This window comes from Thunnus maccoyii, chromosome 18, assembly GCF_910596095.1.
Source record: "Thunnus maccoyii chromosome 18, fThuMac1.1, whole genome shotgun sequence".
Taxonomy (NCBI): Eukaryota; Metazoa; Chordata; class Actinopteri; order Scombriformes; family Scombridae; genus Thunnus; species Thunnus maccoyii.
Window position 1 is genome coordinate 4,071,486 of NC_056550.1, and position 14,676 is coordinate 4,086,161.

At 38.7% G+C, this 14,676-nt stretch overlaps 1 protein-coding gene across 4 annotated transcripts; it reads right to left on the bottom strand.

Annotated features, from left to right (window-relative positions):
- Positions 1–1,452: 1,452 nt before the first annotated feature.
- On the bottom strand, positions 1,453–13,263 carry LOC121884595 (SWI/SNF-related matrix-associated actin-dependent regulator of chromatin subfamily E member 1-like). 4 transcript variants are annotated; one of them, XM_042393464.1, is made up of 11 exons: positions 13,163–13,263; positions 12,531–12,588; positions 11,414–11,457; positions 10,544–10,642; positions 8,369–8,461; positions 7,594–7,725; positions 6,511–6,682; positions 6,082–6,254; positions 5,179–5,280; positions 4,702–5,008; positions 1,453–3,909 (listed from the first exon to the last, which is right to left on the bottom strand). In XM_042393464.1, exons 2-11 carry the CDS (start codon positions 12,535–12,537, stop codon positions 3,530–3,532), a joined length of 1,509 nt encoding a protein of 502 aa, XP_042249398.1. In that variant the 5' UTR covers positions 12,538–12,588; positions 13,163–13,263; the 3' UTR covers positions 1,453–3,529. The 4 variants fall into 4 exon arrangements, with proteins under 4 accessions (XP_042249398.1, XP_042249401.1, XP_042249399.1 ...); XM_042393467.1 differs by having other exon boundaries at positions 8,381–8,461; positions 13,163–13,262; XM_042393465.1 differs by having other exon boundaries at positions 13,159–13,225.
- Positions 13,264–14,676: the final 1,413 nt, after the last annotated feature.

Consider the following 14,676-nt stretch of genomic DNA (forward strand, 5'->3'; position numbering starts at 1 on the left):
ATTTGACAAATGAAGACATGAAAAAAAAAACATCAAACGTGACCCCTAACCCCCAAATCATGATTAAGTTGGAATGGTGAAATTGTTGTGAGTCATGTTTTGTAAATGAAGTTGTTAAAAATAGTCTAAATTTTAGCTAATTATTTATTTAGGAATGTGGTGTGATGCTTTAACTGTTCTAAGTAAGCACTTTTTCATCTTTGGGGGCCCCCTGGTGGCCACAGGGCCCTAAGCACAGATCAGTGAAGTAAATGCATTCCCAGCTCTGATGGTTTTGGTGGTAAATGTTTATTAGAAATGAAAGAAATTAATCAGTTGAAGCTGGATTTTTACAGTGGATTTGAAATTCTTGAATATATGTATATATATATATATATATATATATATATATATATATACATATATATATATTATTAACTTTTTACATTTATTTCACATTTACCATATGCTGTATTACATTTATACATACGGTATATTATGCATGTATACACACACATACATAATATAAATATGAACCTATTAAATTTACATTTTTTTTTAAAAACTATTCAACTCCATAATACATTGTCTCTCCTTATTATATACAGATACAGTAGTATTAATATAAGGGGACTGATGATTGATGTTTAAAATCTGTTTTTTCCACACAGACAGTGCAAATTATTAGGAAAGACATGAAATAATCATATGTCTAAATATGGCGGCTGAACTTTAAAAATGCACTGGATTATTTCAATTTCATGATTACATACAGTATTTTGTGTGCATTTTTTTATACAATTTCATCATTTGGTATTGATTTACTGTGAGGAAGCCTGGGGGGAATACATAAAGTTAAAATACAAATAGTTGTAGTGAGGAACTGAAAACAGGAAGCACACTGGGTAAGTTTAAAATGTTTAAAAAATCATTACTGAACAAATGTAAAAATGTATGATCATAATGTCACATGATGCTATATATGATTTGTGACAATGGGAGAGATAATAAGCTGTGGCTTCAGCTTACATCTTTTTCAGACAGCAGAAATTGTAGTGTTACTGTGTGTTAGTGTTCAACTGTTATGACTAACTATGAATAACTACTTTTTGCCTCATTGTGTTTGTGATTAATATAAAATATAGAAAGTTTCACTAACTTCACTTGGGCACTGCATACATAAAGCACATTTGTGTACACAGCTTTCTAATTTCTATTACTTCTCTAGTATAAAAGTAAGTCAACTATTACTTGTATCTGTAGTTTTCTAATTATGATTTATGATGTACTTCTGCCGCTTCCCTTTGAAAATGTGCAGTACAGATGAAAACCACGCTGAAATACCCATATGAAAATCCAACTGATTAGTTTTATAAAGCCCAGTTTTAATGAAAATCTGATTTCTAAAATCATTAAGGTAAAATATAAGAAACAATCACTACTACTAGTGTAACAGAAAAACTCAAATAGGTGTTGAAAGACTGAGAAATTGTTTTTATTTGGATAGATAAGTTCAGACAGTACAAAAGAAAGATGCAAAAAAAAAAAAAACCCAAACAGTTATATTACTAAAAACAGTCCAATTCAAGTAAGAAAACAGTCCTTTAAATGCATAAATGACTGAGGTTACATTTGGATGAGGAAAAGCGTTTAACTGGTGAAGTTAAATGGTTGTCATGTCAACAGGAATATGCAGTCTAACAGAGGAACGTAGTCTGAATAGCTTTAAAAAAAAAAAAAGCCTCAACTTGTAGAGAAGCTCTTACAGATTAGATGCTAATGTGTATGTCACTTTCTACATAAATGTGATGAATACAGGTGCGTGTTGAACATCCATTCTTATACTCAACACAGGTCATTTTATCATCCACATATTTTAAAAAGCACCTTGGAGATACTCCAAAAGCTGTCAGTGTAATGACAAGATGCACATCGTGTGTTGTTCATTTGAAATGAAACACTGAAAATTATAAAAAACATTTCATGACAAATATGTTTTCCTCCAGCTCAACTCCTTGACTGATTCCAAGTCATCGGTAACTGTTCAAATACTTGCAGGATTATGGTTTTGTTGTTAGTAAAGCATGCAGAATGTGTGTACAAATCATTTAAATGTGGCTTTCTCCAGACTTAACTTCAGACCTGAAATATCATCACACACAAGATGCGTCATCACCCAGCCAAACTCAAACATGTTAGAAATGGCATCTGATTTAAGAATACAGGTTTAAGACTAAGACTGAATTTCTTTTATCTAAAAAGGCTGTACTAGATTTCTAAAAACACAAAGTAGAAGTTTGTAAATCACAAACTGTTAAACTACAAAATTCTGAGGTTTTTAAGGGAGAGGTGGAGGGGGGGGGCAGGTTGAGGTCCTTCCATGCGAGGTTGAACTTTATCACCACATGATACGTTGAGCTTTCAGAGAATTCAGACAAGAATTATGTCATAAAACCTCTTGAGGATACAGCTGTGGTCTTAATTCAGAAAAATATAAAGGGCTGATTTAAAGGTTTATACATCATGACTGAGGAATATACAGGTCAAACATTTCAGCCACATCATGTACAACAGTATAAAGTCTACACAGTGGGAGTTCTGAGGTCTACATTAGAACTATGTATGTATATGATATACAACCATCAGCAGGACTTCGCATCATAAGCAACTCCAGTTTAGCTTCTACAGAGAACGTAACCTCATCACTTTATCCTGGTTTGTGTCAGACAACAAACTTCAGCAATGTTGCAGCTGGTAATGAGTACCCCTCTCACAGTAGCAAGGTGACGGAGAATAAAAAGGACTTTTGATCAATCCAAGCAGACATGTGATCTGGGTCACAGGTCAGTATTACTGCTGATCTTGTGAATGTGAACACTGCTGACTGAAACTGTATCTGAGGACTAAAAAAAAAAAAAAAAGACCAAATGGGATGGATTTTGGACAACACAGGAGCAGACAGTAATAAGAAGGATGTTAAGTGTTGAGTTGGATAGTTGCTTATGATGTCTAGGCAGCCAATAGGGTTAATGTTGGTCAATTGCTATTTTACTGTCTCTCTAGTATCCTCATTACACACTGTATTGTCCTTATTTCACACACACAAAAAAAATCCATCAAGTGAGAAGAGGAATAGCTTGCACAATGCCTGGAGCACAAACTCACTCGGGTCAAATTTGGTACTCTTTGGTGACGTTTCAATGAACTCATTCACATGACCAAAGCAGGCATTCTGAAAACATTTGCAGGAAATGTACGCAGATTTAATCTCACCTCTAATTTCTCCTACAAGGAGTTTGGTCCAGCTGCAGGATGATGAAACCCTACATCCTGAATCACTCTTGTATGAAACGTATATTAACTACTTACTGACCTTACTAACGGACCCCCAAACATTCTCATTCCCAACATCTGCTATGATAGAACCACCAGTCCATGTTTTCCAAACCTGCTGCACAACTACAGTGCTGCTGCTCCATCCAGAGGAGGAGTACAGGAGAGTTGCAGCACAGGAAGGTCTACAGCTACCACTGTGTGTCTAAACAAACTATTACATATCATACTGTTGGCTACTCTGGTTGGGGGGCAGTAGTGGTGGTGGAGGAGGGGCTGGTTCTTCTGAGGCAGGGGGAGGAGGAGGAGGTGCTGCTGCTGCTGCTGCCATGTTAGGGTTGCCTGCACTGGGGCTGGCTTCCTGAGCCCCCGGGGGGTCTGAAGCTGCTGGGGCTGCTGCTCCGGGGGTGCTGTCTGAAGGTGGAGGGGGCATGCTGTTGCTGCTGTCATCACTGGGGGTGCTGCTGCTAGGAGTGGTGCTCTCCCTGGGGGGCTCAGGGGGAGGAGTTGCTTTATCAGAGGCAGAAGAAGGGGTGTCAGGTGGAGGAGGTGGAGCAGGCTGGGGGTCTGAGGAGGGCTCTGCAGGCGCTGCCTCATCTGGAGAAAGAATGACAGACGGAAATTTGCTTTAGATCAAATGAATGTTGAACAACAAACAAACTATTAGGATAAGGTTTGGCTTTATTCCAGGTCAATACTTTCCCTTCCTGTCTGTGGCTCTCAGCCCCAAACCCACAGTTCCAACTGAAGACATGAATCTAAACTGCTCACAAATACAGTACCAGTCAAAGGTTTGGAGGAAGGTGTGTCCAAACTCAGTATTTTCCTAAAGAAGCTGGTCACTGTAGTTTTTAACCAACACTACTCAAACAGGAGGAAATAGCGCATTTGTTGGGGACTATTTTCAGTGGCGGACTGATACACATTTGATGCTCTAGCGAGTATTTCTGGCAGCAGGATGGTGTGTGTAGGACTGAGTCAAAATAAACTACAGTGTGTGTTGATGGTAATGAAGGAACATGTCACCATGTCTACCATCAGTAGATCACTGATCTGTTATAATAATGGAGCTCTATGGCAAAATATTACTGGACTGATTCCTTCAAAGTCACTATAAAACTGTATTTAATACTTCAGCTGTGCCACTTATACCATTCTGCTTTCGTTTCTAACCTCTCCTTGCTGCCAAAGGTTTCCTCTCCCCTGCCATTGGAAAAGCTGCTCTTACATCACTAGTAATATCCCATGAAATGCAAACTTTCAGAAATATAGTGCCACTTGAGTTCAATTCAGGTGTCTTCAGACTCAAATTTGAATGTGTAATTTAATTTTTTAAAACTCATGTTTTTATTAACGAAAAACACATAAAATATAGGTATCAGTAGGTACCTGTCTCCATTGGAGTGGGCTTGTCCTCCTCCTTGGTCCCTGAGGCGGGGTTAGCAGTGCTGCTAGCATTAGTGCTGCTCTGCTCTGCAGCTTTGTTTCCAGCAGCTTCCTGTTGTTGTTGTTGTTGTTGTTGTTGTTGTTGCTGCTGCTGCTGTTGCTGCTGCTGCTGAGCCTGCTGAGCCGCTTTCTCTGCCTGCTCGGCTGCCTCACGCTCCCTCTCCTCTGCCCGGCGCCTGGCTGCCTCTTCAGCAGCTGCCATCTCTGCTGCTAGCTTCTCCATGTCAACCTCGACCTTCTGACTGCAGAGCTGCAGAGAGAAAACACTATTACAACAGCAGCTTCCCCCAGTTACAGATGAGTCTTACGTTGATATTTAGTTCATAGGTAATTAAATCATATGAATCTGTGGACAAACGGTCCAAATGTTTAAAGATCTTCTTGCACATTCAGGTGTCTCAAGGTAAAGTAGTGCCGTACCCGCTTGAGTTCAGTGTTGAATGAGTCTGTGGTCTCCAGGAAGCGTCTTTTCTTGTCTTGGTGGCGATCCTCAATCTGAAGAAGTTCTGCCTCCAGCTTCCTCTGGAACCAACAAGACATGCAAGTGAAAAACACTGAAGTCTCAGGTTGATTAGTAACTCACATTTGTTTAACATAACATGAACAAAACATTAACATCCTAGAACATCATCAAGCTTTCTCAGTAAAAAAAAAAAAAAAGCTAATGATCTCACGTCAGAGTCAGCCATTTACCTGGTTGTGGTTAGCTTTTATAGTTTAATATATGGCTTGTAAGCTAATTATAAAATTGTGGATAATACTTGTTACCACCTGTGCCTAACATTTGGTGTAAAGGTATGTTCAATAGTAGTCTGTAGATTTGGGGTCATAGCGCAGTATGTGTGTAATACAGCAGGGGGAAAAAAAACCCCAAACTTTTCTATAAAGGCTGATACAGTCCATTAAATTACCTTCTGAAATATATCAGTAAAGCTCAAATATGGAGTTTGTCCTCTGCCACTGAGAGAAACACTCCTACATTGCTGGCCATTACTTTAGTTTGGTCTAATTCTGCAGCCAGAGACTGATCAACAGTGTGGGGGAGCCGGACCAATATATCAGCTACTATCAGCTCACTGCAGATATCTGTATCTGCATATATGTCAGCTGATAAATGACAAGAAACTGAAGTACAGAAATGCCAACACTGTGTTTCGAATCAGTGTCACCAGTCTACAGTTTGTCCATCAGAGAGAAGTGAAGAGTATATTTTTCAACTATGAAACATCTTTCCCTGTTCAATTCTGGCTCACAATTACTAAAAAACAAAAAAAATTAGGGGAACCTTAGTAAAAGTATTTATGTTATGGGTTGCCAACATACCTGGTGCACCATAAGAGACTGGACCTGCCTCTTAAGGACCTGCATGCGGGCTGTGGTGACCACTGAGCGGACATCAGGAACCACAATCTCACTAAGGATGTCACTGATGAGCCGGTGGTTCCTCTGGAAGCGAGCTGCTGCCGTGTGTTTCACTGAAAAACCATCGTCATAGTCTGGGCAGAGGAAAAAGAGGAAACTTAACTGACCAACATGAAGGAGCGGGGTAGCAAGCTAACTGAAGATGTCCACACTAAAATAACCTTCAAACCATTTTATATGTTGAAAGTGCAAAAGAGATAATCCAAACAAGAACTGTCCCTCGTGTAAATGCACTGTTTTTCACATCTAGTCAAGTTTTTGAGGTATTATTCAACATCTTAAATGAAGTACTTTATAAATGATTTTCAAACATCCAAATCCAAGACTTGCCATCAGGGTCTTCAGCCGGCTGAATGCTCATGTACGGCTCTCCTTTGTCCATACGACTCTGCCTCTGCCTGCTCTCCTCCTCCATCGCAGCCTCGGCACGGTTCTTGGCATTAACGTACGCCAGGTAGGCTGGAGAGTTGTGGTACGCCTTCAAAGAGTCATTATACTCAATCTGGGAGGGGGAGAGAGGAAAAGAAAACAACAAGCTGAGCGAGATGATGTGACTACGACTGGCCGAGGTCCTCCACCCTCCCAACCACCTGTCTGGGTCTTGTTCTCCCAACGGATGACAGACTTTGATTGGAATGTTGCAGATCTGATACAAGCCTGGATCGTTTAGTCCTTCACAGTGGGCATATGAACAATGTATAGTGGTTGTCATAGCAACAAGTCATTTAGCCCAAACCTACAAAAGACCTGGCTCATTCACAGTTAACTGGATTATGACCAAGACTTTAAAAAAAAAAAAAAAAAAAAAAGATACAAATGACTCATCACATGTTTAATAAAAAATGTTGATATCATGATTTTAGATGAGAACATGTAGATTTTTGAGATTGGTGTTGGTGTAAGTGTCACAATTGGATCTTTAATATATAGTTACCTACCTATACATGATACAATTTACACCAGAACAAAATAAGCAAAGATAAAAGAGAACAAGTCCTCATTTAGTTTGGGTTGCTATGAGACAGACAAACTCAATGAAAAGACCAAAGACACTAGAAAAAAAATGGTGGGAATCAAATTTATGAAACTTTCTGTACTTGGATTGAAACAATACATTAAAGATAGACTGAAGTAAATGTATAATCTGTAGGTGCATTATATAAACGCCCTGACAGTCATTGCCCAGGGGATTAAATGTGCTTGATTATGCACATATCATTTAGAATTTGTTATTTTTGGCACTTTAAACTGACTGAATCCAATTATACTATGTCAGTATTTGAGCATCTACAGATTTTTTTTATTACCACCCACACAAATTTCACAATTTCAGAGACTTTCAGACAACAGAAGTGTACACAGATAAAAACACTAAGTACAGATGGTGATGTGCAGACTGGAATATTAGCCCACCTTCTCAGCTTCATATTCGTTCAGGTAGTCCTGTTTCTCTTCATCAGTCAGGTCCCTCCACATCCCTCCGATAATCTTTCCAATCTCCCACAGCTTCAGGTCCGGGTTGGATGCCTTCACTTGGTCCCATACCTAAGCATAAACACACACGCAAGACGAAGACACACGTACACAAGCAGGAGCATCACCCCCACACGCACACAAAGTAAACATATGGTCACTACGGGGCAACTGCAGTCAACTGTAAATTAACTACAAGGCAGTGAAGGAAATAAAGTGCAAAGGCAAGAATACAATATTAGTTCCAAAATGTATATCTACTGGACAAAATGATTAACTGTTAACTGGCATAAAAGCTTTGCCACAAGACTGGATGGAATGGAATGGAAAAACATCTAAAGACAGAATCAGCAGTTCGATGCCAACGTGAATCTTTACGGTAGATTTTGTCTTTATGCAGCATTCAATGTTAAACCTTCAGCTTGAAAACTAGAGAAGCGGGGGAAGAGATGAGCACAAAAGAGGGAAATGAAGGCAGGAGCGGAGCATGCTTTGCACAAAGGAAAGAGAGGAGATGCAAGTCATCTTTATCGTTAAAAACACAGGAGGTCACGTTAAGCCAAAGAGACAAACAGAGTGGAGGAGTCTCCACTAGGTGGTTGAGGTGGTGGTGAAGGCGTCATGGCTTGGCTGTTTCCCACCCTCAAACCCCTGCAACCTTTCAGGGGATGGGAGGACAAGCAGTAAAAGCAGACACCGTGGATGGGTGTCTTACCTTCCTGCTTACCTTCCGGCTGTACCGCATGTAAGGCATCAGTGGCTTGTCTGGAGGTTTGGGAGGCTTTGGGACGGTGATGCCTGAGGAGTTCTGTGGAAGGAAGACGGAGAGAGAAAAGCCAGAGAAGATGTGAGTGAGGAGACAGAAGGGAAATAAATAAGGGACAGAAGTTTAGATAGAAAACAAACAAACAAACAAACAAAAAACATTAGCTGATTATGGTGTGGTCATGGTGAGGCTTGTAAAATAAGAGGCACACATAAACATGACAATACATAACACTCAAGTGGTCCTGAAAGCTTATAACTGGATAGATGCATTTATAATGCATGTCAATTCATTTACATGCACGTAAATGAATTGTTGGCAACAGAATATTTTGCACACGTATTTTTAGAGATTGTCAAAAAGGAATAAAAGTATTACAAAAAGGGAATAAGGTGTCTGTGTGTGTTTGGAGGGTTGGCTGACTGCCATGCAGGAAGACAACAGTCACATGAGTTTTGCGGCTAAAACATCAGGAACTAAACTGGGCATGTATTCCATTAACTGTATTACTGTTTGCATGTCCACCGCCTCTGAAGAACAGCAACAACTAGCTGTTGATGGGAGTTATTATACTTTTCTATCTGACAATAACACAGGGCAAAGGTTGGACCTTTAAAGTTTGTGCCAAGTGCCAAGACAGCTTGGTTTGACCATTTACAAAAATACACCAGATAAACACAGACAATTTCTTTCATCTGTTTTTCAAAGTAACTAATTGGGGGGGGGGGGGGGGGGGGGGGTTTAAAAAACCCTCATGGCTGGTGAGGGATCTTGCTTTGGTTTGCAGAGAGCATTAGTTACTGCCTGAAAGAGTCATTTTGAACAGGAAAATGCAAAAACATTCACACAAAAGTAGTTTGCCTGTTATGACTCACAAGCAGAAACAACACAAAGACAAGAAAAATCATGCATCAATAAACAACTGAAAAATACAAAATGTGTAGCCTGATATTACTATCCTGTGTTCTGACAAAGCTTTAAAAGGAAAAAGACTGGTAGATTATCAATCATAGTGATTATGTTGTCCACAGTCATTTACAAGTTTCCAGTTTTATTTGCCACTTGACAGGAACCCAAGAAGTTTAGTAAAACTGACTTTTTATATCACTTCTGTTGTCTGACTATAAGTATTGCTAATTCTACTGTAGTGCTTGCATTGAAATGACTAAATGGATCAAAATTATTGACAATAAAAATACATCTTACTTTAATTTACACTTTCCAACAATTTATACTATAAACTATGTTCTTTTTTGGTATAAGTACAAGCATCATTTCAGAACCTTAGAACGATGTTTTAATAGCACTTTAATGCTTTATAAGTTAGCTACATGACAGAATCTGGGGTGTGACTGCACAGTTATAGGATTTAAGTAAGCAAAACTTACTGCCATTTCAGTGACAACATTAACATAGAATCAATGAGTAGGAGTAAACTTCTTAAGTTAAAACAAAGCTGATAGCATTATACACTGAGCCCAACTGTGGTGTATTTCACTTATGACTGGGGAAAGGATGGTGAACTTTTCAAAAAAGAAACAGCGGGGGCTGTAAATGAGTCACAATTATGAAACTGAAGACGGCAAAAATATTAAATAAAGTGAAGCTTGTTTTCCTGATTTAAACCCAGCAGCAAGATGAAATAATTCTTATTATCTTATTATCTAGATCCCAAAACCTAATCCTGATTTCTGGCCTCAATCTAAATCACTCTGTTGCTGCCACTAGTTCCCACCTGTGTTACTACCCGCCCATGATTACTTCCATCTCCTCTGTTCAAATGTTTGACTGATAGTCTACTTACATCTCGTTTCCCTCCTGACTTTGGTTTTTAATATACCTCCCTCTCCTTTATTTGATCCATAACACAAACCTAAAAACATCCCTCTGTCTGTCATCTGGTTAAATCACTTTCTCCCAACTGACATTCATTACTTTTTTCTGTGATTCCCCATTTTCTTATTACAATCATTTGCTCATTATTATCATCATCATCATGTGTTTTTTACACTCCTGTCTCTTCATTTTTGTATCCGTGCCCCAAATTTTCTTCATACCCTCCCTCTTGTCCTGAACCCATCCCTCTCGCCATTTTTCCTCCAAATCCCTCCATCAATTCATTACCCTGCTGGAGCCTCCGGAGCTCCCTCCCAGCCGGAGGTTGTTGTAGGCCAGATGGCTGTAAGGGTTGTAGCCGACAAACCCTGGGGTGGAAGGCATTTGCTGATGGAAGACAAATGAGACAAAACACGAATGAGAAATGGCTCACAAACAAGAGGAGGAAGAGGGATAAACATAAATAAGTGAAAAGTGGGAGAACATGAAAATATATGTATAGTTTTTTGCTTGTTTGTTTTCCATGATGTCATCATGCAGGGCAAAAAAGGCAACTGGCTGGCAGGCTGGCGTTCAGAATGAGAGCGCAACATGTGAATGTTGCATATAAATCAGGACCTTGCAACAAGCTCAGATGATTCCCTATTAAGCATAAGTTGCATTTAATTAACCATGTGACTGCATCATTGCATTCAACTTTGCACAATGTTGTGCCATCCAACTGAACGTAAGGATAAGAAAAGCAGCTAAACAAGCATGTTTCTATAACAGTACACATATGCCTGCTATCATAATCTGAGCCAAACTCTGAAATATGACTTAAGAATTTAAACCATCAATTGACAGAAACTTGTAAAAGCACAGGAGGAAAATGACCCCGTCTTTGCAAAGACCTTTGATGACGTTAAGTAAGTGGTGGTATGACAGGAAAAAGCAGGAGTGAGAGCGATGATGGAGAGTTGAAGATTTTTTGGCAATCTCTGTGTGTTCAGACAGAGAGAGAAACTGAATGAAAGCAATATAAAATGTGGAGAAAGAAGGAGTAATACTGCAAGAAAGAAAGATAAAAAAAGGAACCAAAGAGTGTGTACAGAGCTAACACGGCCCATTGGCCACTAAACAGTAGATGCTAAGACTGGAACAGAATTGGACACTTACTGTTGTTGGGGCAGGGGGAGGGGGAGGGGCGTATGATGGCCTTTCTGTGAAAGCAAGGAAAAATAAGTTCTGTTGGTTCAACCTAGTACATATGGTTCATATACTTTATGGTTGTGGTTAATTTATAATCATGTATTCATTTATTTATTTTGATTTATTATACTGCTAGATGGTGAACACTGAAAGATCAAATCATAAGTTGAAGAGTCAAACCTCATCTTGTCAGTTTTGTCATCTTTTGTTTTCATCGTTACAGAACACAGAATGACAGCTAAAATTTTTATAAACTGTATTTTCTGAAAAAGGAAATAAAAAAGGCACGATGTACAGCAGCACAGTGTGCCTTGTGTATTCATAAAACTGCAATAATACAATAAAAATCAATATATTTCAAAATGAAAATGATACTATAAACACATAACCAAATAAAATATAGGTCTACAAAGAATTAATTTAAATTAATGTTTTAACAAAAGGTATCAGCCTCAAACCCAATACCGCTGACTGTCAGCTAAGGGCATCTCTAAAATGTAAGCATGTTGCAGTTGTTCCTGCTGACCTACCCAAATCCATCCTGTCTGAAAAACATTGTTGTTAAAAACGTATAATGTAAATTTGATTGATAGCCCTGTACCCCAAAAAAACCATTATTGATCCCAATCAGGGAATGTGTGCATTTTGGAAAGCTTTGGCAAACATCCAAATGACTCAACGTGATATTACAAACCTGGGTATGTAACTATTACCAAAATATGTCTACAAATATTCACAATCATCCATGTCATAGTACTAAATCAAATGTATTTTAGCCTTTGTGCAATATATGACCAATCTGCCATGATGAACAGGCAGACTCAAGTCTTTGAACTCTGAAAACAAAACACAGGTTCAGTTGACCTGCATCTCGCGTGAGAGATGTTATTGCCTTTTACTGATATCACTGATGCCATCTCCTTTATTGAATTGTTATTGATTTTATATTAGGAGGCAAAAGGAAAATAATGTACTGTTCACGGGTGGTTATTTACAAAACTAACTAATAACAGGAGTAACACCAAAACCATTACATCAACAATGAAGTGAAACCTTCCTGTTATTAACATTTGTGTTTACTTACTTGACATCGTCGCTGAAGACTGGGCGAAGAAGCTCAAGCTAAATCCATACTAATTAACCTAAATTAGAAAACACGAGAAAAAAAGTCAGCCACACAAATTAGCTCAACTACAATCGCGCTGCTATTGCAATTTAGTCGTTTGGTAGACAAAATTTCAGAAAGAAACCAATAAATGATTCAATGTGGCTGAGTATAGCCGATAACAATCAATGACTACAATGGCTGATGAGCTAAAAAGCTAGCTTGGCCTATTAGCTAAACCTGCTAACACAAAGGAGCCGTTTGCCGTATAATAATATTGAAACTCACATTCAATTCAATAGTTTTCAAAGCAAGTCAGTTTCAAACCCCAGGCGCACTCAAAATACACATTTGTCCAGACCGGTGTGCCCTACACCTCTGAAGTGTGCAAAGGCTTGCACAAACCTAGCTCGCCGATTAAGCTAGGCTAACGAACAATACAAGCTCCGGCTAACGCAACGCACATGGGGGTAATTAACCCACACTTACTGGCTAAGTTAGCTAATGATGAACCAAATATATTTTCCGTCAATTTGTGCATCAAAGTTAGAATATAGTACAAACGTAATGCGTTCTAGTAATTCTGATGGAAACAATGTAAACATACATACTCAGTCGTCCTTTGTTCCCTCTAAAGGGCCGCTTGTTCCGCCTTTAGCTCACAAACCGGAAGTCTAAGATTCGTTGTGGCCGGCGGAAATAATGTATTCAGAATAAAAGCACACTTACTTTTTTTTAAGTCAACCAAAGTTTAAAGTTCAGAAATACACAGCACAGCGCATCCATGTCTCAATAAAGATGTAAAATGGCACGATACATGGAGTTTCAAATTCGTATAGGGTGTCCAGTCGTAGAAAAATAATAGCAGGTTCTTGAATAACACTTTCAGATGAAGTTGGATTTGTTCAGAGCTAGCGTGTGCACCGGTTGCGGAATACGGAAGTGACTTAAACCTTGCATTCTTTCTAAAGGCCAGCAGGGGGCGACTCCACGAGCTCCAAAAATAGGTCAGATTGTATGGAAGTCTGTGAGAAAATGACCCTACTTCTCACTTGATTTATTACCTCAGTAAACAGTTTCATAATGTGTTTATGGTCTAAATCTCTAGTTTCAAGTCTTATTCTTTACAGCATGATGTTAATTTTGTAAATTATGGTCCCATTTAGAGTAAAATAGACAATAAAGCAGGGTACACTTTAGGGCATGGCCACCTTGTAATTGATAGGTTGCTACCACTGCAACAACACTGGTTGGTAGCGTAACCATTGCATAACCACAGATTCACAGAGTATAGTCGTAGCCATAGCTGTTGTTATTTCAGTGTGTTTTCAGCTCATGAAAATTAATTGTAACATTTTGGTCGCCTAAAAAGATCTTGTTCAGTATTGGTTGTACTAAAAGATCCTCTGAGGAGTTAGATGTTCAGTTTTTCTGTTAAGTACATTTTGTTATAATAGTTTTAAGATTGTTTTTCACTAGCGAAAATTGTCTATGGTAGTCTATGGTTAACACAGTTAACCATAGATGATGTTAACACAGTTAACACAGTTAACCATAGACTGTAAAAGCACTGTGGTAACCAAGCTAGCAGCTAACGCTAGTGTTTGGGTCAGCTCCACCCTCTCAACCAAATATGGACACTTCTGGCTCCAAAAATCTAAGATGACGAAGGTCAAAAGGAGGCTTCAAAATGAGAGTTCACAGACCAATGGGTGATGTCATGGTGGCTATGCCAATTATTTTTTGTTTACAGTCAATGGGTCACACTTGAGCATTTGTAATAAGTAGTTAAATCATAATTGATGGCAATTGATATAATGCAGAGAAAAAAATGCTGTTTTCATAACCGAAACAAATAGTTCTCCAAAACCCAAATTCGAAACCGTCAGCTTTGTTTAATTCACATATTGTTCAGACAAATTTTAAAGCCAGAGATATAAGCAAGTTTCAAAAGTCTGCTAATTGATTTTCATACCATTATTACATCATATATCCTCCTCAAAATACAAGTCACATGGTGCTCATGAGTGCAAATCATAGTCTTCCTTGTTAGTGTCACACAAAGATAAAGGTATGCAGATATCATGCTAATGATGTAACATTAGCAAACAGAACCCAAACGCAA